The sequence below is a fragment of the Muntiacus reevesi genome, chromosome 1 (genome assembly GCF_963930625.1).
Source record: "Muntiacus reevesi chromosome 1, mMunRee1.1, whole genome shotgun sequence".
Taxonomy (NCBI): Eukaryota; Metazoa; Chordata; class Mammalia; order Artiodactyla; family Cervidae; genus Muntiacus; species Muntiacus reevesi.
Window position 1 is genome coordinate 10,929,401 of NC_089249.1, and position 26,785 is coordinate 10,956,185.

The following is a 26,785-nucleotide window of genomic DNA, read 5'->3' on the forward strand; positions in this document are numbered from 1 at the left end:
CAGTTGATGGTGTCTGATGATTCCTATTTCCAAATAGAATCATTCTTCATTTATCAAATATCTAATGAGCATCATCTCTAATTATTAAGGGAAGAGAAGCATTAAATAAGTTAGGTGTGATGAAAGCTGTTGAGAAAATATGCAGGAATCCTGGAAGAGTCACTATTTTGTCCAGGAGTTCAAGGTAAATCTCCAAGATAATGAGTGAACTAAGAGAGAAGTTGGAATATGCATTTCTAAACCCAATTCTCAAAAGCCCCTCAGAGTTTTCCCACTATTGGGGTTTCTTTTGCTCACATTTTCCCATGTGTGAAGTGGAATGAGGGTTGGAAGAATAAGTAGACCCATTGAATGCGCTGGGAGTTTGTCCTATAGGAAGAGGGAAATGGGTTGATTTGGCTGGGGTGGGGGCAGAGAAGAGGACAGTGTTTGCATCTACATGACCTTGCCCAGGGCCCAGAGCAGGGGCCAAGTCAAGTGCCTGAGCAATACTGAGACCTTTGCTGACCTGTTTCCAAGCCCCTCCCTAACCTGTCCTTTGCCATGCATTAGTTTAGCTTCCACCTCTTTCGGTGCTTCATCTTTCACGGGACACACTTTCATCTACTCTTACATCAGATTTCTTCTTTGAAAGGCTTCCCTAGTGCTCGTAACTGTTTGGCCCTTCTTTCAGTTAGAGCTATGCAGAAAACAAGGCACGGGATGTCTTCTAAGCATGAAGTTTTTGATACAGAGGCTTGCACCACTGATGAAAAGGGCAGGAAAGCCGCCTTCAGTTGTTTCCCGAAATGTCATAGCAGTGGTCCCAGGCACTGACCTGGAATCCACTGGGGGTCCCCAGAATGTCTGACTGTGACAAAGATGACTCTCAAAAGACTTACTTGAAGCTGTCTCTAGCTTACACAGCTGTGACTACCTGGAGGGAGAAACAGCCCCTTCTGCTTTCCAGATTCCATTTTCCTGAGCGCGTCCCTCATTGTTGACTAACCCACAGCTCCACAGGGAAGGGCATTCTGGGAAATGTAGTCCCAGCTTCTCCCCGGAAGTGCAGAGGAGACGTCCGAAAGAGAGGGGCGGAAATATCAAGATGACAAAAACAGCATAGCGCAGCCGCTACCCCACCTCCTTCCAGGTCTGACCACCTAGCCCTTCATTCAAGGCTACACCAGCCCCTTCTCTGTCATACTCAAAGGGTTTAGGGTTGTAAGTCATAAATCCTAGTGCAGCAAGCCCCCCGCATACGAACCTTCAAGTTGCTCGAGGTTGCCCTTCTGTGTCCTGTACTGTGCAATACACACGTCATGCTTTTGTGTACTTTACTGTATGCAGTGTTTACAGTTTAGTAGTATGTGTGTGCGCTCAGTAATGTCCGACTCTCTGTGAGCTCATGGACTCTAGCCCACCAGGCTCCTCAGTCCATGGGAGTTTTCAGGCCAGAATACCGGAGTGGGTTGCCTTTTCATCCTCCAGGGGATCTTCCCGACCCAGGGACTGAGCCTGCGTCTCCTGCATTGGCGGGAGGATTCTCTACCACTGAGCCACCTGGGAGGCCACAGGATAGTAATAAAGTCTCTCTATTTCAAGCCCAGGGTGTCTGGAAGCGAACCTAAAAGCAGTGGTGATGTGGCTGGTACTGCTAAGAGGCACTGCCTGATGTGCTGTACTACTGTACTTTTCAAGACACTGTACTGCAAGAGTAAAATTTTTTCTTTATTTTTTGTGTTTGTTTTTTATGTATTATTTGTGTGAAAAGTATTATAAACTTATTACAGTAATAGCTGAATGTGTTAGTGGGGTACCTACTCTAACTTTGTTGGACTTAGAACAAATTGGACTTATGAATGTGCTCTTGGACTGGAACTCCTTTGTACAGAGGGGACTTACTGCACTGCCCCTCAAAGTGATGATAGAACAGCTTTCATTACGTGGCTATAGCTGGATATATTGCCCACAGTCAGAATACCTCCCTCACACCCACACCTTTGTTCTGATGCTAACCCCAGGCAGTTCTTTGTTCAGAGCAGAGCTAAATTCATTGAGCCCGAATCTTTAATTAGACGTGCAGACAGTAGCAGTCCCCAGCCTGCATAAGGAGACATCTGTGTGTCTGTGGTGCTTGAGGAAGGGAGAGGACAAAGGAAAGACAAGCTGAAAACTCCTCTCACAACGAGTAAAAGGGGACGGTTCCCACCACCACTTGCGGCTCCTGTGGTGTTAGAGCGTCAATCATCACATGGATGGGGGGGAATGTCATATTCCAGGCACAGTATCAGGAAGTGGAGAATCAGTAATGAAAAAGTATTCCTTTTATCTATTGTTACATAATAAACAACTCCAGGATTTGTGACTTAAAAGAGCAGTTGTTTGTTTTACTGTCAAGTCTGTAGTTGGGCAGGGCTCTGCAGGACTGGCTCTTTTCTGCTCCCTGGGTCATGCTCCCAGGAAGCTGGTGGATCCCCTTTCAAGGCCGCTGTCAACTGAGAACTCAGCTAGGCCTGCGGGCCTCAGGCTTCATTTCTTTCCTTGTGGCTCTCTACATAAGCTTCTTCGAGGCTCCCCTGCCACAGGCCTCCTCATGACGTGGTGCCTGGGTTCTGAGAAAATGAGGCCAAAGTGCATTTTTTAAAAATTAAAATATAGTTGATATTGTGTTAGTTTCAAGTATATAGCAAAGTGATTCAGTTATATATTTTTCATTCTTTTCCATTATAGGCTATTGCAATATATTGGATATAGTTCCATGTGCTATACAGTAGGTCCTTTTTGCTTATCAGTTTTATGCATAGTATCAATAGTTTGTTAATCGCCTTCTCCTATTTATCCATATCCCTTCTCTCTTTCCCCTTTGGGAGCTTCCCTGGTGGCTCAGATGGTAAAGAATCTGCTTACAGTGCAGGAGATCCGGGTTTTGGGTCAGGAATATTCCCTGGAGAAGACAATGGCAACTAACTCCAGTATTCTTTCCTGGAAAATTCCATGGACAAAAGACCCTGGCCAGCTGCAGTCTATGAAATTGCAGTCGGACACGACTGAGCGACTAACCCACTCCTTTCTCCTTTGGTAGCCATACATTTATTTTCTGTGACTGTGAGTCTGTTTCTGTTTTGTATAGGTATAGATTCATTTGTATTATCTTTTAGATCCCACATATGAGTGATACAATATAGTACAATATAATATATAATACATATCATATATGATATAATAATATCATATAATACCATTGTCTACCTGGCTTACTTCACTTAGGATGATATTCTGTAGGTCATTCATCTTGCTGCACATGGTAATATTTCACTCCTGTTTTGTTGTTCAGTCACTCAGTCATGTCCAACTCTTTGGGACCCACGGACTGCAGCACTCCAGGCTTCCCTGTCCTTCATTATTTCCCAGAGTTTGTTCAAACTCATTCCTGTTTATGGCTGAGTAATACTTCATTGTATACATATATATATATATGTATACAATATATGTATATGTATATATGTATACAATGTATGTATATGTATATATATATGTGTGTATATATATATATATATATATATATACACACACACACACACACACCACTTCTTCTAAAACCCATCAACAGATGTGCATTTTTGTGACCTAGACCCAGAAATGTTTCTTCTGCTGTGCTTCATTGGCAGGGACAGGAACAAAGGGAAGGTCCATAGGTTCTACCTCTTGATGAGGAGAGGCAAGGTTCCGGGAGACACGTGAGATGGAAGCTATCGTCAGGGCCATCTTTGGAAAACACAGCATGCCACGTTATGCTCAATGTGTTTGAGGAACTTGTTGACTAGAGGTGAAGACGGGCATGAAACATGACTAGAATACAGCCTGAAAAGTTTTCTGTGAAAACACGAAGAGACCTTCAGACTCTGCCCAGAGGTTTCAGGAAGGTTAGAAGCAGTGACCTGGGCGTCGAAGGATGAATTGACAGAGCAGTGAAGCAGCAGGGCATGGAAGCAGTTTGAGTGGAGGCAGAATAATTTGCAGTGGAGGCATCACGGCTCTTCTAGCAGCTCTGCTTCCCCAACTGGAGTAGGAATCCCATGAGCACTGCATGAATTCACCCACAGAGCCTAGCCTAGTGCCTGGCTCATCACTTCACCTTGACTTTCAAGTTGTTTACGCTCATTCAGCCATTTCTCATGAATATAATTTTCATCAGACATAATTGTCCTCATAGGCCTTGATGAGTGTACTGATTCTGGCCAGATAAGCATTTTTTAGTCATTTGCTTTCCAAAAATGGTCTAAACTAGTATCACTTAGCTTCTTTGAAACCAAATGCACCCCAACCATACTTCTATTTAAGTAGTGTCATCTTGTTGCTGGATTTCTTTCAAGCTAGGTGTTTTACTCAGCCAACTGCCCCACTGTCACCTGAAAACTCAACCAAGATCATGACAGTTTTCCAGCAAGATGGTGTTCATTGCTCAATAGAGTTCTTTGTTGTTCATCTCCATTCTCTATTCTGATTTGTTCCGCACAGGTTGAAATTAAAAAGAGCTTTAGAGAAGGCTGGGAGTAGAGCAGGCAGAAGAATGAAGGTGTACTACACACAGTTTTCCTTGACCTTAGTCCAGCAGGCAGGAAAGAAAATGATTCACGATGAGACCTGGTGTCCATCAGTGTTTCAGAAATGTGCTCTGTCTCCTCCGGGGGCCTCTCCTCATCACGGACTGACAGTTCTTTGCTTTAACCAGTATATTATTTTGGATTGCACAGCAGTAAATCACTTTGGCATTCATTTGAGGCTGCCTTGATTCAGCTCTTCAGACTCTAATAAGTGCCTGTGGGTCTTCTGAAATCTAATCCTTCATTCAGTGGCTCATGGATCACACTGTGTGCATTATGTTTGGGGCATCCACTCTTGCTTCTTTTCTGACTGCCAGAAGGCATCTCTTACCCTTCAGTTCTCTGTACAAACTCCAGTGGAATGAAAAAGCCCTAGTCTTGATTGTTTTCGTCACACAGTGGTTTATTTAGTTTGCAATACAAAAATAGCAATTAGCTGGTAAGTACTGAAATTTTGTTTGTAATTGTTCTGTTCTTCTTTTTCTAGATATACTTAACAGTGATATACCTTAATCTCTCTTTGAAATGAAGTCTCTTTAGGGAAAGAGAATTCTAAGTAAACCCTTGAATACTTGGAACTGAAACTTGCTTTGAGTGGGTTTAGATATTTCACATTGTCACTGGAGACGGCATTGACTCTTATGATGAGCCTGCTGATTAATTGTCAAAGCCTCTCTTTTGACCATCATTTCATCCCCCTCATTACTTCACTTTGATTCCAGGATCCATCATTATGACCACTCCTTTACAAGTACTTCAATTCTTTCATTCCTTCGTTTCTTTGACTTATTTGCCTGGCAAAGCCTTGACCTTGATTAAATCCCACCTTTTTTGTGACTGCACCTGAACAGGTTGAATGTTCCTAGAAAAACATGCTGACTGGTTCCCTTTATGACTCCCCTCTCGGACAAGGACCAGAGCACCAAAGAATGTCAGGGGGCCTCATAGGTGTGCTCCCCTCCTCACCATCGTGAGCAATTATACTCATTTCTTCTTCCCATCCTTCCTTTGTTGGTGTCTTCCTTTCATTCATTCATTTTTAAAATTTCAATTGTTCAATAAATAGACAATGCCTGGCATAATTCTGGGCATTCAGAATGCATCAGGGAACCAAACAAAGAGCCCCTATCTTTGTAGTGCCCACCTTGTAATTGTTGAAGTAGGGGGGACCCCTTCCGAGGCATGAGAGTGGGCCCTCATCTGTCACTCAGGAATGAACTGTCTGAGGGGCACATGTGCTGCCAGAGCAAGAGACTTTATCGGAGGGGGCATCCAGGCGGAGAGCAACAGGGTGAGGGAGCCCGGGAGAACTGCTCTCCTTGTGGTTCAAGGTCTCAGGTTTTATGGTGATGGGGTTAGTTCCTGGGTTGTCGCTGGCCAATCATTCTGATTCAGGCTCCTTCCTGGCGGTGTGTGCATTGCTCAGCCAAGATGGATTCCAGTGAGGAGGGCTCTGGGAGGTTGGTGAGACATGTGGCATCTCCTTTTGACCTTTCCCAAAGTCTTCCAGTTGGTAGCAGTGTTTAGTTCCACGTTCCTTACCAGGACCTTCTTAGTGGCTACGATCTTACCTCCCCAGGGTGGTCAGTTTCCGTCAGTGTTGCCCCTAACATAATGAGTGAGACCGTGAGCAATAAACATAATAAAATTAATATGGCATGTTAGAAGATGGTGTAGCAAAGGAAAGCGTAGAGCAAAGTATGAGAGTGCTGGAGGGTGAAGGAGTATGCTTTCTACGTAGAGTGTGATGCCCGGGGCTCACTGAAGGTGAATCCGACCAAAGACTGAATGGGAGGTGACCAGCTTCTTGGCCCTGCGCCCTCTCAGCGCCTTTATCTGTGCCCGCGCCGCCCACCCAGGCTCTGCTTATAATCCTGTCTGTACTTTGAGAGGACTAGAAGCAGCCAGACAGGCTTTTCTGTGGCCATCCCCACGCTCGCTGTCTGCCTTCCCGCTGCTACTGTGCTCCACGTGGCCGCCACTGTCCCGGGAGCCCTTCAGTCGCGTGCTGAATCCCGCCCATGTCACCTTCTCAGGGACTTTGCTTCTGTGATCATCTCTTCTCTCCTGCATCATCAGTTTTTGCTCCCTACTCAATCATTATAAACATGCTCCTGTAACTCATAAGGAAAATCCCTTGACCACCCCCCCATATTCTCTTCCAATGACCACCTCATTTCCCTCCTCCACTCCACAGAAAAACTTGTTCAATGATTTGTCTGGTGTCCTTGTCTCGTTTTTCTCACCTATGATTCTGTCTCTCTCTCTTTTTTTTTAATTGAATTATAATTGATATGGATTTCCCTGGTGGCTCAGAAGGTAGAGTTCACTTGCAATGCAGGAGACCCTGGTTTGATCCCTGGGTCAGGACGATCCCCTGGAGGAGGGCATGGCAACCCATTCCAGTGTGCTTGCCTAGAGAATCCCCACGGACAGAGGAGCCTGGCGGGCTACAGTCCATGGGGTCGCAAAGAGTTGGACACAACTGAATGACTAAGCACAGCTCATAGTTGATATAAGTACTGAGAGCTTCAGATGTGCAGCAAAGTGATTGTTGAACATTTTTTCAGATTATATTCCATTATAGGATATTGAATATAATTCCCTGCGCTGTATAGTATGTTCTTGTTGCTTATCTATTTTATGTATAGTAGTTTGTATCTGTTAATCCCCTACTCCTAATATGTCCCTCCTCCCCTCCCTCTCCTTTTTGGTAACCAGAAATTTGTGTTCTATGTCTGTGAGTCTGTTTCTGTTTTGTAAATAAGTTCATTTGTATCATTTTTTTAAGATTCTACATACAAGTGATATCAAATGGTTTTTCTCTTTCTGTGTCTGACTTACTTCACTTAGAATGATAACTTCTAGGTCCATCATGTTCCTGCAGTAGACATCATCTTATGCCAGGTGTCAGTTGATGGGTCCAGCCTCTTTTCAAACTACTGGATCTGGGCTTTCTGCCTCCACAGACACTGTTTTTTATTAAGATTAGTTTGAACCACACCCAGCACTCATGCCATTTCTGTTATCCTGCTGGCTTTGTCAACAGCATCTGTCCATGTGGTAGATTGTTGCTTCCTTGAAAAACATTCTTCTCTTCACTCAGAAGGCATCTCATGCCCTCCTGATTTCTCCCTTCTTTTCTGACCCTTTCTCAGTTTCCTTTGCTCACCTCCTCTTCCACTTGACTCCAGCTTTTAGAGCACCCTAAGATCTGGTTGTGGGCACCTCTCCTGTGTCTCCTTATAATCCCAGGAAGTTCAATGCAGAGCTTTCATATCACTTCTATATGGCACTCAAGGCTTGAAGCAACAGGATTTACTTCTTGATCTCAGGATAGCAGGGAGGGGGAAAGAGTTACCATTTACATGTAATCATCAGGGACCCAGGATCACAGTAACTTCATCCAGAGACCTGCCTTTGTAGAAGGGAAAGGCAAATTGCACAACAGTCTTCAAGGCTTCTGCTCATAGCTCAGTAGCCTGAGCATGTTCTATGGCTCCAGCCTAACCACTGGGTCAGGAAGCCCAGCTTTCTATGTGCTCAGAGTAGAGGAGAACCAGATGCCAGTGATACATGGATGGCCCCCACACAACATGATTTCAAATACGTTATATAATTTTGTGTGTAATTTATATCTATATATATCTATCTATATCTGACTGCCTATCTCTCTGTCTTGGCCCCATAAAGTAAGCAAAGGAGTTATATTAGCATTACACCAATGAGGAACTGATAGGAGATGAAGTATAATCTATCAGTTACATTTGTGATCATATAAGCACCAGTTTTTGACAGCTTTTTCATAATCTTTAGGTAAAAAAGCAGTTTGTAAACTATCACTCCTTGCACTGTTTCTGCATCCTCTAGTTTCTGTCAGCATTCCACCAAAAAATAACTAGAATAGGCCTAGGAAGAATATCATAACCTTTCCAAGTGCATTAGAAAGTTATTTCCAAAGTCAAATTGCTGCTTCACTGGCAGGAGACAAGATACTCACCTGTCCTTTCTGGGTCATGCTTGGCTGTTAATCGCCGCAGCTTATTAAGGACATAATGACACATTGATTATTGACTGGGTCATAACTGTGAATAGTTACCAGCAGGTTAATCGTTCATGATAATATAAAGTGTAACTGTGATGATACAGTTGTCTCCAAGTTCAGCTTATCTAATACATCACCTTGAAGAAAAAGAAATGTTATGATATGAACTTTTGGAGTAGGGTAGATCAGAAATGACATTGCTTACTTCTGAGAAGAGATTTAGTACTCCATGAAGGGAAGGTCCACAGAGGGAACATTTTCTCTCCTACCCTCCCACTGGGCATGAGACCAACCTCTATTCATATTCATCACACTGTACTCAGCATAATTTTGCAGTTAGTGGATCTGATGAATTGTGAGCTCCCTGAGATCCAGGACCATGTTTTAGCCTTTTCTGCATCCCAGCTTAGTACCTAGGATGTTAAGTTTATCTTTAGGTATTTGCTGAATGACTATGAATGGTTATGTTGTGAAGTAGATAAGACATTTGTTTTATGCAATAGATATACTGTGATAATCAGGTGATGGAGGACGGTATTCTGTCTCAGCGTGTATTATCAGCACTGATCATCAGATATAACTCCTCTTCCTGCTGTCCTCATAGACAAATGGGTCCAGAGGACGACTTCTGTTCAGTGAGCTGGGCGCAGAAGTGGGATGTGTCCTCATGAAGCCTTCTGAGCTCTGCTTTCCCTCTGGCACAGTCACCCTCAGCATGGATCACCGAGTCACTGCAGTAAGCTACCCTGCAGTGGACACATATTGGCTTGGCCAGAAAGGTCATTCACAACCCGAACAAAGTCCCTGGCCAACCCAGTAATACAAACAGGAAATAGAACTTTATCATAGCACCAGCCAATAGGAGCAATGTAATTCTAAATTTTTGGTAACAGTGTATAAAAAGTAAAAGACGGAAAAAAAAAAAGTAAAAGACAGGCAAAGTTAATTTTGATGTTTTCTTTAATATACTAGATCTAAATTATCATTTAAATGTGTAATCAAGAGATAAAGAGATACTTTATATTCTTGTTTTCAGACTTCTCAGTCTTTATAACCTAGTTCATATTCTCCACAGATCTCAGTCTGGACTGGCTGTATTTGAAGCACTTAGTAGCTCCCACACGGACAGTACCACCATTTTCAGTCCGTTCAGTCCTCAGTCGTGTCCGACTCTTAGCAACCCCATGGACTGCAGCACGCCAGGCTTCCCTGTCCTTTATCAACCCTCAGAGCTTGCTCAAACTCATGTCCATCGAGTCGGTGATGCCATTCAACCATCTCATCCTCTGTCGTCCCCTTCTCCTCCTGCCTTTAATCTTTCCCAGTATCAGGGTCTTTTCCAATGAGTCAGTTCTTTGAATCAGGTGGCCAAAGTATAGGAGTTTCAGCTTCAGCATCAGTCCTTAATGAAAGAATATTCAGGACCGATTTCCTTTAGGATTGATTGGTTGGATCTCCTTGCCATCCAAGGGACTCTCTAGAGTCTTCTCCAACACCACAGTTCAAAAGATCAATTCTTTGGTGCTCAGCTTTCTTTATGATCCAACTCTCACAACCACACATGACTACTGGGAAAACCATAGCTTTGACTAGACGGACCTTTGTTGGCAAAGTAATGTCTCTGCTTTTTAATACGCTGTCTAGGTTGGTCATAGCTTTTCTTCCAAGGAGCAAGCCTCTTTTAATTTCATGGCTGCAGTCACCATCTGCAGTGATTTTGGAGCCCAAGAAAATAAAGTTTGTCATGGTTTCCATTGTTTACCCATCTATTTGCCGTGAAGTGATGGGACTGGATGCCATGATCTTAGTTTTCTCAATGTTGAATTTTAAGCCAGATTTTTCACTCTTCTCTTTTACTTTCATCAAGAGACTCTTTAGTTCTTCTTCACTTTCTGCCATAAGGATGGTGTCATCTGTGTATCTGAGGTTATTGATATTTCTCCCGGCAATCTTGATTCCAGCTTGTGCTTCATCCAGCCCAGCATTTCACATGATGTACTCTGCATATAAGTTAAATGAGCAGGGTGACAATATACAGCCTTGACATACTCCTTTCCTAATTTAGAACCAATATGTTCTTCCATGTCCAGTTTTAACTGTTGCTTCTTGACCTTCATACAGATTTCTCAGGAGGCAGGTCAGGGGGTCTGGTATTCCCATCTCTTTCAGAATTTTCCACAGTTTGTTGTGATCTACACAGTCAAAGCCTTTGGCATAATCAATAAAGCAGAAGTAATGTTTTTCTGGAATTCTCTTGCTTTTTCTGTGATCCAAAGGATGTTGACAATGTGATCTCTGGTTCCTCTGCCTTTTCTAAATCCAGCTTGAACATCTGGAAGTTCACAGTTCATATACTGTTGAAGCCTGGCCTGGAGCATTACCTACCATTTTAAGTCACTGATATTTGAGTTTATTTGTTGCTACATCATAATTTAGCTTATGATATGCCAAACGTGGATTTTCTTCAGGTAGGCCAATGCAGTGAGTTTCCTAGGCTTGATGTAGGGATCACCAGGGTTGATGCAGAGTAACCAAGAGCATGTTGCATCAGTATTCACTTAATTGCAACACAGGGAACCTCTGAGGAAACGTGACGATTTGTGCTTAGCTCTTCAGCTTTGGATCCTTCCTGGTTGTGACCTGGAGAAGTATTAAGTTTCTCATATGTAAATTTAAACCACATTGAAACCTTCATAGTGACAAGAAAGAGTTTTTTAACAAGGTAATGTTAAAGGTAGTATTTTAACAAGGTAATCAATAATAAGAGAAAGTTACTTATATTCTATGTCCCAAGATGTTCATCCTCCATAACTATGTGCTTAGTAATATCTGGGTTCTGGGAATACAGCTGAGGAAGCTATATGGTTTCCTAGAGACAAGAGTGAAATATGTAATTTCAGAATTAATGGAGTTATAACCTGTATTAGTTTTATTAACTGAAATACAGTTAATTTACAATATTGGTTTAGTTTCAAGTATACAGCAAAGTTATCTAGTTTTATATATATATTTATCTTATAATAACTTACTTAATATCACTTAATAAGCTATAATGGAAAATAATCTGGAAGAGAATATATATATTGAATGTATATATATCCTTTTTATATATTCTCTCCAAGATTCTTTTCCATTACAGGTTATTACAAGATATTGAGTACAGTTCCCTGTGCTATACAGTAGGTCATTGTTAACCTATTTTATACATAGTCGTGTGTATGTATTAATCCCAAACTAATATATTAAACTTGTCTTAGGTTTATATTGCTGCATAAGAGATTACATCAAACTTACGAAGCTTAAAACAGTCCATGTTTATGATCTCATAGTTTCTCTGTGGACCAGAAGTCTGGATACAACTCACAGGGGGGTCTTCTAATCAGGATGCCACAAGGTTGCCATCAGGATTTCAGCGAGCCTTCACGCCTTCTGAGTTCAAGGTCCTTTACGTAGCTCCTGGCAGAATTTCTCTCCTTGTGGCTGTCAGGCTAAAGTCCCCCCTTCCTGCCTGGCTCTCACTTAGAGACTGCTCTCAGCTCTGCGGGGCTGCTCACAACTCCTGGTCTTCCTGTGCTTTCTCACATGGTGACTTGGTTCTTTAAAGCCTGCAGAAGGATTTCTCTGACATTGAAACTGTTTCAAAGACTGACCTGATTGATTCAGGCCAATCCAGGTTAATCTTTCTGTTTATTCACTCAATGTTAACAGTTTAGTATCCCAATCCCAGGAATGCCATCCCCTCACATTCACAGGTTCCACCTATTTTGTTGTTCAGAATGTGTACTCAAGTAGGGTGGAAATCTTGGGGACTGTCTTATAATTTAACTTGTCACATAACTTGTAGCCTGAAGGGGCAGGAATTTATCAGGCAGAGAAAATAGCATATGAGAAAACATGACGTTTTCTCAGGAGTCTGGTGATGGAAAGAAGAAATGAGGGCCGTGTGACTGGAACCAGAGAAAGGAAAAATGATACAAGATAAAGGAGTAGCTGGATCATGCATTGGCCGCCTTAGTGATTTTCCAGACAGTCATGGGATACCATGGATCACAGTGTATTTTTAAAGATGTCTCTGATGTCAGTGAGAATACACAAGGCAAGAATGGAACTAGAGGGGGCCCGGCTTCTAGAAGTCTTCAAGGAGCTAGATAATGGAGACTTAAAGGAGGATGATGGTGGTGGAGATGAAAAGAAATGGATGGGTTTGAGAGAAATGTAAGAGGTGGAATCAGTAAGACACAGCAATTGACTGAATGTGGTCTAAGGAAAAAGAAGTCAAAGGTGACTCCTAGACTTAAAAGGCTGATTTTGCCATTTGCTGAATCTGGGGACAGTGAAAAGAGCAGTGTTTTCCAGGAAAGTGGATCTGTTTTAGACACATTGGGTGTGATACCCATGAGATTATCAGGGGTAGTTAATATGTTGGCCATTGTTGTTGATCTGGAACTCAGAGAAAGGGTCTGGACCAAAGACAGGGATCTGGGAGGTAGGTGACACCTAAAGCCATTGGGAAGGAAGGGATGCAGTCTTCCAGGGAGAACAGGTGGGATGAGACTAGAGTCTGGATGGAGTCCTTGGGGAGCCTCATGTGAAGACATGCCAAGGAAGAGTGAGGAGCAATCTCATGCACCTCTTTCCTATCTGTTAGCGTTAGTTGCTCATTTGTGTCTGACTCTTTGCCTGCCAGGCTCCTCTGTCCATGGAATTTCCCAGGCACGACTACTGGAGTGGGGCCATTCCTTTCTCCAGAGGACTTTCCTACCCTGTGAAGTTGAACCCGTGCCTCCTTCATAGCAGGTGATTTCTTTACCATCTGAGGCACCAGAGAAGTCCTATTTCCTGGCTGAGGTTAATGTTATCTTCAAGGAATGAGTATTGTGACTATTTAGGAATGTACAGTATCTCAGACTCTTTTCTCTACCAGGGCATAATGAGAGAGCGAGCGAGCAAGAGGGAGGGAGGAAGGGAGGGAGGAAGAGAGAGAACGTGTGTGTGCCATGTACATGAGTCGTGGAGAGAGAATTGCGTCAGAATCAGCTGAAGAGCTCCTTTGAAGCTACACTCAGGAATTCTGAGGAGCCCTCAGGGAACCAAGAATGAAAAAGTAAAAAGAAACAAAAAGGCCTTTTTAGAAACATATGCCCTCATTTTTCAGAGAAAACTCGAAGCTCAGAAAAGTGCAAGTCATTTGCCCAGTGACACACAGCTGAGTTGATGGCAGCCCTGCTGAAAGGGGTTGAAATGACTTAGCAATTACTCTGAACCCTTCAGGCCTCCAGAACTGTACATTTCTCCATCTGTTTCAGAGACTAGGTTCCAGATATATCAAAAAAATCTACCATCAGCTGTAAATTAGCAGCATGTTCTCCACGCGTTCAGTAGCTATGGGAGGAAGAAGGAAATTCTTATAGAGCTACTTGAAATATGACCATGTGGCTTCAGAACAATCGTGCTTGATACTCTCCTCCTTTTACAAATCAGGAAACTGAAGCTTATGAACTAGGAGCAGACCAGGAACACACAGGGAATGTGAGTGGCAGAACCAGGCTTCAAGTTTTGTTTTTTTTTTAACCACTGGCCTGACATTCATTCACAAACATCGTTACAATATTTAAAGGAGACTGTATGTACTGTACTTCGGAGTTCAATGTATAACTAAGCATTTTTCAAAAAATAAAATGATGATGGAATTGAATCCACAAGAACATGCATTCATGAGCCCCCCTGTCCTCTTGTGAAGCAGCAGGTCTGAAGCCCAGCTGTCTTGGTGAGAATCCAGGCTCCCTCCTTTCTTGCTGTGTGATCTTAGCCCAGATCTCTGTGCTTTAGGTCCTCATCTGCAGTGAAACTGGATAACGAAGCTGCCCGCCTCATAGGGTCGGTGTGAAGATGACATCATTTAATGTGTGTGAAAGCCCTAAAGCCCTAGTAGCGTGTGTTACTCTCTGTAACTGCTCCCACCCCTACTGCTGCTGTTTAGTTTTTCTCTGAGAGCCTTATCTGAGTTCCTGATTGGAAATTCATCTCTCCTTTTTGCCCCAGAATTTTGGGGGTTTGCTCTGTTCTCCTGACAGTGTGGCTGTGAGAGAGTAAAATCATGGTAGTTGCCTGAGGGGGTAGTGAAGAGAGGAAGGCGGCTGCCCCAGTGTGACTCTTTGTGCTGAATAGATTGCATCATGGAGTGTCTTTATGCCTCGGGCCCTCATCCTTTTGATTTCTGCCTGGAAGACACTTTCCCTGGGTAATGGAATGGCCTCTTTTCCCACGTCTTCAGGTTTCTGTTCAAATGTCACCTTATCAAAAGGCCTGTCTAAAATAGCACTTCCTTCTCACCATTACTTTCTATTTCCCTCCCTTCTTTATTCTTCTTCAGAGCACACCCTCGGCAGTATCATGTGTCTTATTTATTGAGGGTTGTGTCCTCTGTAGAACTTGAGCTCTGTGAGGATGGGGATTTGGTTTGTTTCACCCACAGCTATATGCCCAGCACCCAGGACAGTCCCTGCTCATAGTAGGCCCTCAGTGAAACTTTGTGGCTGACATGAGTGAATGAGTAGTGAATTGTTGTTCAGTCATGTCCAACTCTTTGCAACCCCATGGACTGCAGCACGCCAGGCTTCCCTGTCCTTCACCATCTCCTGGGGCTTGCTCAAAACTCAGATCCCTTGAGTCAGTGATGCCATCCAGACATCTCATCCTCTGTCACTCCCTTCTCTTCCTGCCCCCAATCCTTCCCAGCATCAGGGTTTTTTCCCCATGAATTGGCTCTTTGCATCAGGTGGCCAAAGTATTGGAGCTTCAGCTTTAGCATCAGTCCTTCCAATGAATATTCAAGGTTGATTTCCTTTAGGATTGACTGGTTTGATCTCCTTGCAGTCCAAGTGACTCTCAGGAGTCATCTACAGCACCATGGTTTGAAAGCATCAATTCTTTGGTGCCCAGCCTTCTTAATGGTCCAACTCTCACATCTGTACATTACTATAGCTTTGACTATACAGACTTTTATCAGCAAAGTGATGTCTCAGCTTTTTAACACACTGTCTAGGTTTGTTATAGCTTTCCTTCCAAGGAGCAAGCGTCTTTTAATTTCCTGGATGGAGTCACCATCCGCAGTGATTTTGGAACCCAAGAAAATGCTAAGTTAAAGTTCATGTGATGAGATGCATGGTCAGCTGCAGAGACTACTGTGATTTCCAGGTACCCTTCTGCTGAATGAGTTTGGAACAGACTGTGTGATTCTAGTCCATGCTTTGCAGATGAGGAAACCGAGGGCAGAGAAGAGGCCAGGCTCCAATTCTAAGAGGCAGTCAGAGCCAGGATTGGGCCGTTTTTGACATGTTTTCACAGGTTGTTTTAATCTGTATGGTAGAATAGCCCCAAAAGTTTTCAGCCCCGAGGATCATGTTGTTTCTGTGTGGCCAGTGAGAAGTTCACAGTCAGAGAAGTGAGGTGACTCACCCAAGTTCACAAGACAGGACCTGGCCCAAGCATTCTTTCCACTGCAGAGCAGCATGTGGTTGGCTGTAGGCCAGTAATCACCTGACAAGTGACATCAAGGAGACTTCTAGAAAGTACCTAAGCCTAGGTCTCCTTCAGTCTTCTCTGCTCTAATGAAGTTTCAGCTCTTTTAAAACAGTTGTCTTCAAGGTTATGGGGATCATCTTTTGAGCTGAAGTGGCCTTTTTAATTTTGGCAGCCTCTTGCAGGGCCCCTAGTTGACTTTAGGGTACCCTGGGAGTGACCTAGACCCATGGGGGCTATTTCCAAACAGACCCCTGTTTCCTTCCCTACTCACCTGTTGCCTGTCCCTGTTTGGCACAAATATAACCCCAGGATACACTTGTATCTTAGATGAATCAAATGAGCTTACAAGTGAGAGCAAGATGGCTTTCTGCGAGCCAGGCAGTCACTCTGTGATGTCCATGGAAAGGAACCTGTTCAGTTTTCACACACAGCTGCCCCTCCTTATCCCTCCAGGCAAGCGCCTCTTTGTTCCTAATGTTCCATAGCTATACTTTCATGGCACAGATCTGAAAACCAGGTGGGAAGAAAGAAATCTTGTTTCTCAATTAAAGCTTTAATTTTAAAACATATTTTCAAATGCACTAATAAATCTGCCTGCAATGCGAAAGATCTGGGTTCAATCCCTGGGTTGGGAGGATCCCCTGGAGAAGGAAATGGCTATCTACTTTAGTATTCTTGCCTAGAGAATTCCATGGACAGAGGAGCCTGATGGGCTGTAGTCCCTGGGATTGCAAAGAGTGGGACACAGCTGAGCAACTAACACTTTCACTTTAATAATTCACAAGCCTTCCTTCTTACCATTTAAAGAGTATTTTATGTGCATAAGGAACTAGCTAAGTACTTTGTATCCCTTAAACCCTGTAGTTCTCAGAAGAACTCTGAAATAAGTGCTGCTATTTTTCCCATTTCACAGATGAGAGAATTGAGGCTTACAGAGATTAAATACCTTGTTCAAGGTCACCAGCTACTAATAGCAGGTCTGGCACTTGACCCCTAACTCCAAAGCTGGGACTTTTAACAATTACACTATATGCTTTCTCCATTCTGTTTTTCTTCAGTGTCCAAAGAAAGGTTGCATATCATCATATAGCTCTTTTGTAACTCTACTCAAATTTCACATATAGTTTTTATCTCTGTGGCTTAGATATTAGCATCTCAGGGGCAGGAATGATCTCATTTTTGTATAGCCCAAAGCCAGTTACCTTATTATAACATAAATGACCCTTCCCCAGCACAAGGCAAGTGGTTAATAAACATGCAATAAATATTTGATGAAGAAATGATTAACCAAATCCTTTAAAATTGCTTTCCTTTCTCCTGCTACCTTTTAAAAAAGGCCACCATCCTGTTTCATTAGAACCCACTCAGTGAAAATGGACCTGAAATGAAAATAGATTGATAAAATTTCCCAGAATAAGGTTTCTGTGGCAGACGTGAGGTCCAGTCCATTTCTTCTGCGTGCACACATATCCTCCATGTATGACTCTGTACATGGTCATGATCTCATTCAGACAACATCCTAGGGTCAAACAAAACTCACACTGCATGAGATTTTTCTTTGAAATCAGGGATGTGTGTGTGTCATGAGGGAGGGAGGGAGGTCCCTGCTGCATGTCCACCTGGGGAAACCTGGGATATTTCCAGGGGTGTTCAGCATCTGGGAATCCTTGGAGAAAGTGCAGGAGAACCGCAGCCTCAGAACCCTGGGTACAGAGCCGCTTCTCATCTCTTGATGAGAGGTTCTCAGATAGCTGACGGCTCCCGACAGCGTGGACCAGGGAGTTGAGCCCGGGCTTCGTTCGCTGGTTGGTGTGTGTGTGTGTGGTACAGAGGTGTGCTAGAAGAGGGGCGAGGCGCAGTACCGCTGTGCCTGCCTCGAACACAGCTGTGACTCAGGAGAACCAGCTGAACATGGATGTTCCCAGCTTCCCTTCAAGGAGCAAGCTGGACACCGTGAGAGCAGAGATCCCCCTCAGCTCTGCATTAGAATCAGGACCTGGCCATGGGCAGGGTGAGCAGGTCAAGGGGAAGCGGCTGCAGCAGCTGGGCTGGGGCCGGGGCCGCTGCTGAACAAGGTCACCGCCACGCAGCGGCCCAGCATCCGCAGGAAGGGTGACCCCAGCTGCCCCTGGCTTATACAATGCCGCTCACCCTCACCCTTCTAGAAACCCTTGTCTCCTGGCTTCTGCTCTGTCCCTCTCTGTTTCCCACCTCCTTCCCTGATGGCTGCTTCTCAGTCCTCTGATGGTCGCTTTCTCCTCTTCCAAACCTCTCACGTGTTAGTGTGCCCTGAGACTTGGTCCTTCTCACCTTCCTCCACTCTTTCCTTCAGTGATCTCATCAAGTTCTGTGCTTTTAAATATCAGCTACACATCTGCGATTCTCAGTAAGTCCCACCCTCTGAGAGCCAGACTCATCTGCCTGCTGCAACCTTCTGTGTGACTGTCACCCAGGTACTTCGAGCACGCATATCCCAAAGTCAGCAACCTCCTTCTCCCTGACTGTCCTCTGCATCAGTGCATGGTACTGACCATCCCAGTTTCCTGGGCAAAGCACCCTGCCCAGGATTCTAGGACACTGGGTTTTTTCTCACTCTCACTGGATCAATCCCAAATTTACCCCCAGGTAAGTCTCCAGTCTGCCCATTTCTCTCCTGTAGTCATGCCCACATTCTGGTTCCAGCCACCGCCTTGTCTCACCTGGCCTCCTGGAGTAACTTTCCCAGTGAACTTTTCAGTCCTGTTCTCCCTCTAGGAATTCCCCACTGGTTACTGATTGTACTTTATTTTTAAAAAATACTTATTTATTTGGCTGTCCTGGGTCTTAGTTGTGGCATGCAGGATCTTCAGTCTCTGTTGAAACATGTGGGTTCTGTAGTTGTGACATGCAGGATCTTTAGTTGCAGCTGGCAAACTCTTTAGTTGTGGCATCTAATTCCCTAAACCAGGGATCAAACCTGGGTTCCCTGCATAAGGGTCCAGAATCTTAGCCATTGGACCACCAAGGAAGTCTCCAAGGTGTATTTTCTGAAACAAGTGATGCCATCACCTCTCTGCCTTTGACCCATTGGTGACTTTGCCTTGACCTTAGAGAATACAATCCAGACTCCTAACAGCATTGAACCTCGCCTGGCAGGGTCTGTTCCCAGCTCTCCCCTTCAGCCCTGTGATCACACTTTTCCGTGTCTGGTCACTGGGGGCTTTGGTTCCCCGTGTTGTCTCTGATCTCTGGGTCTTCATACTTGCTGTTCTCTCTGCTTGGAATGCTTCTCACTTGGCTTCTCTCATTGCTGGCATCCTTCTCACCTTTCGAATCTGAGGTTGGATGTTACACCTGCAGGGATCAAACGGCTGACCTAAAGCAACTAAAGCAAGTACCCCACTTCTTCTGGCCCACAGCACTATATTCTTATCTTTTTTTTTTTTTTGCAACTTTTCATAATTTTAACTCATATGTTTATTTGTTGTTTAGTGTCTGTCTTCAGACTGTAAATTCCGATGACTAATATATCTAACCACCTGGCAGAGAACCTGATAGGCCAGTTCAGTTCACTCGCTCAGTCGTGTCCAACTCTTTGCAACCACATGGACTGAAGCACACCAGGCCTCCGTGTCCATCACCAACTCCTGGAGTTTACTCAAACTCATGTCCATCGAGTCGGTGATGCCTTCCAACCATCTCATCCTCTGTCGCCCCCTTATCTTCCTGCCTTCCATCTTTCCCAGCATCAGGGTCTTTTCCAATGAGTCAGCTCTTCACATCAGGTGGCCAAAGTATTGGAGTTTCAGCTTCAGAATCAGTCCTTTCAATGAATATTCAGGACTGATTTCCTAATGGACTGGTTGGATCTCCTTGCAGTCCAAGGGACTCTAAAGAGTCTTCTCCAACACCACAATTCAAAAACATCAATTCTTCAGCACTCAGCTTTCTTCATAGTCCAACTCTCACATCCATACATGACTACTGGAAGAAACCATAGCTTTGACTAGACATACCTTTGTTGGTAAAGATCTCTGCTTTTTAACATGCTGTCTAGTTTGGTTATAGGTTTTCTTCCAAGGAGCAAGCACCTTTTAATTTCATGGCTGCAGTCACCATCTGCAGTGATTTTGGAGCCCCCAAAAATAAAGTCTCTCACTGTTTCCATTGTTTTCCATCTATGTGCCATGAAGTGATGGGCCCAGATGCCATGATCTCAGTTTTCTGAATGCTGAATTTTAAGCTAGCTTTTTCACTCTCCTCTTTCACTTTTATCAAGAGGCTGTTTAGTTCCTCTTCACTTTCTGCCATAAGGGTGGTGTCATCTGCATATCTGAGGTTATTGATATTTCTCCTGACAATCTTGATTCCTGGTATGTGGTATTCACTCAATGAATGTCTGATGAATGAGTAAATGGATGTCCTTGGAGGAATATGTAGGGACTGTGGAGGGAAAGGAGATAGGCATTGGGAACTTGACTTTCAGAATTTCTTCTGGTTTAGACTTGTAGTCAAAGGCTGGAAAATCCTTTTCAGGTAGTGGTTTCTTATTTGTCGCCGTCACAACTTGTCACTAGGTAACCAGCAGCTGTGTTCTTCCCCCACCACCAATGTGCTATGGCCCTTCTTGGAGATAATGCTAACATGTTTTCGGAGGTACTAGGAGTACCTCACCTATTTTATGCCATTTAGTACAACTCAACTGATAGCTGTTGCTATCATTTCCCATTTTACAGTTGTTCAAACTGAGGCACGGAGAGATTCAGTAGCTTGGCCAGGGTCACAGAGCTGGTAAGAGGTAGATGTGTGAATATGTGCGGTTGAGCCTCAGAGTCTGCATTCCTGTCTAACCTCTGTGCTGCAGCTACCCACGTGGCTCCGTCCCTATACTCTCTTCCGAATTGACCTTATCCAATCCCATGGATTTAAACATTGTCTCTCTCCTGGCCATATTTATTTTGTATCTCTGACTCAGACTGCTCCCCCAGGCTCCAGACGCAGTTTGGTCTGGACTCATTTATCCACCCACAAGATGTCTTTTCATGGGTGTTAAGAACTTAATATGTCCTAAAGTAAGTTTGTGACTTACCTCCATGTCCCCACTCCTAAACCTTTTCTCCATCAGCGTCCTCTTTTCAGCCATTGTTTTGGAGGTCATGAGATGAAGAGATGTGTATACATTCATGCATTTTTAAAAGGTGGATTGCTTGGGTTAGATAATGGCATGCTATTTATTTTTTTCCTTATGGTTACCTTATCTAACCTTCAAGACAAAGACCAAAATTTATATATCTTTGCATTCCCGGCATCTATACATAGATCATGTTCAATGTGTTCTTGTTAAATGAACAAGAAAGAAGGAAAGTCTTCTGTGCATCTTACCTTTTTCTATTCCAGATGTTTTCCATAGTACTTTTAAATTTCTCCAGTCATTTTTCTAAGGAGATTTTCCAAACTCCTCTAAATGGTCATTTTTCTTCTCCCCAAGGTTCTAACCTAAGGGATTTTTATTGTAGTATATGAATGAAACAACTCTGTTTCAAAAAATCATTTTCATTTCTCTTCATTTTGGTACTTGCACGCTTGGATTTATGTGGAAAGGAATACTTAATAAGAAGGAAAACCTATTTAGACCCAGTAGTATAATCATTCAATACTCGAGAAAAAGAGTGATATATGAGCCGTATCATTAGCAGTCATGTTTCACATTTATTTTTCTGAGCTGAAGTTCAGTTTCTCCTTAAAAACAGAAAATAATAAGCCCCATACACACATAGATGCAGGCATGCACTCATGCAGACCCTCCACACACATAACACACGAGTAGACACCCATCATCATTCAAGGGAATTCAGTTAACATTTTTCTCAAGATTATCAAAATAATCTTAAGTATAGCTTAATTTTCCCTCTTTGTTTGTGTAAACTGATAAAGAATTCAGAGATTGTGTGTCTTCGATGCATGTCAAAGCCATGGATTTATTTAAACCTCAGAGTCTATCAGTTAAAATGGACAAAGTCGAGGGATGTGGGTGGGGACTGACTCTCAGTTTAGCTGTGGGTGAATTACTTAGTGTCTTTCCTTTTTTAAGAAATTAAAACCTCTCTTACAAGTTTGAGAATAAAATGAGGTAATGTGTAAAAGTGCTTCTAAAATTATACAACACTAAGTATAATAAAGTGATGATATAAAATAAATATAACAGGCTTTATAATCATTGTTATAATTGAAATAATAAGAAAATGGGGTTTCTTTTTTAATCATACTGAGTGACTCAAAGCAGTTGCTCATTTATGCAGAAAATGGTTGAAATCCCACATTAGAATTTCAGTTGACTCAGTATGTGTTCAGATAACGAACTTGGCCTTTTCAGACACAGAAGTATAGCACTTAGAACATGCCCTGAGTGGGATGTAGTATTGTATCCTCCCCAGTGTGCTCATATATTCATGGGAGGTCTACAAAGTGATTATTCTTGAGGTAGATTGTATATTTTCTGTAAAGCTAGCAATCACAGTAATTCTGTGAAGAGAGTATATTCTAAAATTTCATGCTCTAAATCAAGGTTTGGTTGATTCTGTGAATCAGTCCCATGGCCATTTTGTCCTCTTTATTTTGCACGATTTTACTCTTCCTCTCATGAGAAATGGGAGAGGTACTAAGGACCTTGTCAGAAAACTAGGCGAATTTAAAGAATTCCTGCTATCACCATGAAACCTCCCAAGTGAGGAAGCTGCAAAACCTTCCCAGACTCTAAAGCGTATCTTTCATTTTTTCTTTTTTAAAATTGTATTTGGCTGTGCCGGGTCTTAGTTGTGGCAAGCATGATCTTTAGTTGCAGCATATGAAGTCTTTAGTTTGCAGCCTGTGGGCTCCGCTTGCCTGACCAGGGGTCAAACCTGGGCCCCCTGTACTGAGAGTGCAGAGCCACTGGACCACTAGGACCACTTCAGATACTGAAGTGTATCTCAATATAAACAAAAAGGCCCATTTTTAGGAAATATAGTATGTCTTCTGCTTTTTAACTTGGAAAACTATTATATGTGGAAAAAGAAGTGGCATTCTTTTCCAAAGCACGATGTTCAGCTGATTGTCTCTGAGACTATCTCAGAGAGTGTGTGCGAGCTGTGTTTCTACACGTTCTTACACAGACATTGCACCCACGAGCTCATTCCCTCTCTCCCTGGCTACGTGGCTGTGCGCGCTCGGTGTAGGGAAGCCGTAGGCCACTAAACAGCAAGGAGTTGGTGAAGAGACACGGCATTTAAGTGGTTGCTGGTGTGTGTGTCCCCTGGGTGAGTACCTCGTTTGCAAACAACAGCTCCGTGGGTCCAAGAGCCACCTCATCTTCATCACTTCCTGCTTCATAGGGCTCCCGGTTTTGACCTGGGCTGGGACTAACTGTTCACATTTCACCAGGGCTTCGCAGGTGGCTCAGGTGGTAAAGAATCTGCCTGCAATGCAGGAGACCCAGGTTCAATCCCTGGGTTGAGGAGATCCCTGGAGAAGGAAATGGCAACCCACTCCAGTGTTCTTGCCTGGAGAATCCCAGGGACCGAGGAGCCCCATGGGCTACAATCCATGGGATCATAAAGAGTCAGACACGACAGCCCCTAAACCACCACCAAGCAAATATTGGTTGAGTGCTCCCTCTATTGCAGGAACTGTTCTGGGGCCAAAGGCTTCAACCATGAATAGCAGAAGCTTTCCTTGTTCTCAGAGGGCTTAAAGATAGGTGTCTGCTTGTCCAACGTTGAAAGATAAAACCTTATCTCAGCCTGAACTGCCAGAAAATTTGATTTTTTTTTCTAACCAGTATCAGGGGTTCCTCTTCACCATTGTGCACCTGGATCCTGGCCCTCCTCCCTATGGGAAAGTCAGCATCACCAAATTTTCTGAGAATGTTGTCGTTGATACCAGTTTGCTTTTCCACAATATCTTGAGATGTTCTTAGGCCTTAAATACAATATTTATAAGCCCAGCAAGAAGACCCTGAATGAAAATACGAAAATGAATTCCAGTTGCCTTTCAACTGCAATGTAAAAACAATTACCTACAGTGCAAATGTACCCCTGCTAAAGCATGAAGTTGAGGTTTTTTTGTCAGGTGTGTAAAAATATTGACTTGTGTATAGATTCTGTTATAAGGAGAGTTCAGCCACAAAGGCCTAATACATCTTAAACTATGAAATTTTAAATTGATTTCCTTAAACTGTAAACACTTAAATGGTATGCAGTTCAGGATGACCCTGTGTGAAACAGATAAGGATAAATAATTGGCCATTTGGCTCATTTAAACTGCTCTGGCTTAACTGTTTCTCATCTTTCTTCCACATCCTTCCACAACTCAGCCTTCACCCTGGGAAATAACTTCCAAAGGAAATCTAATAAGGGGTGTCCCTGCCGCCAGAGGCACAGACCAAAACCTGTTGGGTAGTTAACGGAGTGTGAAGTCCTAGTTTTACGGCCCTAAGTTCTGTTTTGATAAAAAGCCCCAAAGAAGGCAAAGGTTTGGAGCCAAAGAGCACGGTCCTTTGGGAAAGCCTTGCTGATGCTGGCCAGATTTAAGACGCATCTCTGAGTTCCCTTTATCCCCCCACCACCAACTATTGCTTTTGCCTGAATGATTGAGAGCATCACGCTCTCCGTTTCACTGTGTCTCTCCCTTATTCTTTAGCTTCCGTGCAGCAGCCACAGTGGTCTTTGAACACCTAAATCAAAGTGACTTCCCCGTGTACCTAGCACAAAGTTTAACTGTGTTGTTGTGGCCTGTGAAGCACTGCATACTGGCTCCTGCTCACCTTTCCAGCCTCATGAAAGTCTCTGTGATTAATCCACCCTAGCCCCTCCACCCTCCTCCTTGCCCCTCCACTAGAGGACATACTAAGCTGTTTCCCAGCCTAGGGGCTTTGCACCCAAAACATTCAGCTTTTTACCCACCTGGCTCTTTCTTTATATCTCAACCCACAAGTCCACTCCTCAGAGAGGACTTTTTTTTTGACCCTTTGTCCAAGGAAATGGGTATCCCACTCCAGCTTTTTCTCCCAAGACTCTGCTGTCTTCAGAACACTCAACTCTGAATCTCTGTCTCTTGTTAACTTGTTTTGGCCTGTCTTCTTTTGTATGTGTGTATTTGCAGAATGTAAAGGCCATCTGTATCTCCTTTCTTCCCTGCTGGTTCTCCAGAGCCTGACACACAGTGACATATTGACTGAATGCATATGTGTACACAATAGGACCCAGCTTATTGCTGAAAAATGCCCTCCGATCTTATACTGTGTACAAGTTCATGTGTTCTAAGTTCCAGTTCAATTGAAACCATAGGAGACGTGGATATACTTTTCAATTTAGTGTCTTTTTTCTGTTTCAGTCCTCTCTGATAAATAGTGACATTATCTTTGTGAAGTTGCATGCCCCATGGGAAGTGCTTGGAAGATACGCAGAACAAATGAATGTAAGAATGCCTTTCAGGTAGGTGTAAAAGTATTTCTCCCCCACTCTCTCTGCTGCGAGTGCACTCCTCTATAAAAACAAATAAAACAGAAATGCAGACTGGAACACTGTTAGAGGAAAAAGTCCTTTAAATGTTTAGGAAATGCAATAAGTAACTTCATGGCTAATAGTGACTTCATGACTTTTTGTGGAAATGCCTGGCTAATGCAGTCCTTAGAAGGATAGACTGTTGAGAAAGAAATATTTTCCAAGTGGCATTTTCATTTCCAAAGTGCCATTTTTTAAAAACCCTGCTTCTTTGAATGGCCAGATGTCAAGATCAGTGGTACAAGTCCTTACTGACTGGTCCCTTCCAGAAAAAAATTAGTCTACTTCCATTGCAGCAAGTTCAAGAAATTTCAGGAAAATGTGACCTTATTTTTAAAAATAACTATTGTTGCATTTTAAGAGTCAAGTCATAAATACTGTGCAAACCACAACCATTGATATTTATTCCTAGGGGAATATAAAGTATTTTGTGTGAATTTCTTAGTTATTTTAAAGGATTAATTTTCCTCCATCTCAGAGTGAATATTCTTATATTCCCTATAGATTAAGAAAAAGTGATTGTTTGGTAGATAGAAATGAAATTAAGTATTAAATCTTAAATTAAGAATGCCAAGATATGTAGAAATAATAGAATCTCTTAAAGGAGGTGGAGGGGCTTAGTACCAAGGACAGTTCTTAAGGGACAAAAGAATTAAATACTTTCTACTTTTGGTTCACCATTTGCCAATACGACCCAGTCAGAGGGCAGATATTAGGCAAACGGCCAATTCTAAAGTGTAGCTCTTAATGAGCTGTGGAAAGTTATTGAGACAAAGAACCATCTACTTTCTTAGAAACGAAGAGATGCTAGGAACACATTTAGGGAAGGGCAATTTCCATTCATAAGCCTGTACTATATCTCCCTGGTGCATCTTATTTTCTTTGTTTATTAGTCTTTGTGTTCTAATACAAATTCAAAATAGAGGCTGAGATTTCTGCCATGTATTTTCCTTAAACCAGAATTCTCAAAGAAATTGAGACTAAAGTAATTCTAAATTTTTCACTTATTTTTGTATTTAAAATGTTACAAAGAAAATCTTAGAACCCAAGGATTTTTTAAATTTTATGTATATATATATATATATACATATGTGTGTATATACACATATGTA

At 43.0% G+C, this 26,785-nt stretch overlaps 1 protein-coding gene across 1 annotated transcript in view; it reads left to right on the plus strand.

The window, feature by feature from the left end:
• The window catches only part of ANO4 (anoctamin 4), a 215,330-nt gene that overhangs the window by 53,396 nt on the left and 135,149 nt on the right, over positions 1–26,785 (plus strand). Inside the window, exon 5 of the mRNA XM_065921006.1 lies at positions 25,504–25,604. Coding sequence (XP_065777078.1) covers positions 25,504–25,604 — 101 coding nt within the window. The remainder of the gene's footprint in view (positions 1–25,503; positions 25,605–26,785) is intronic.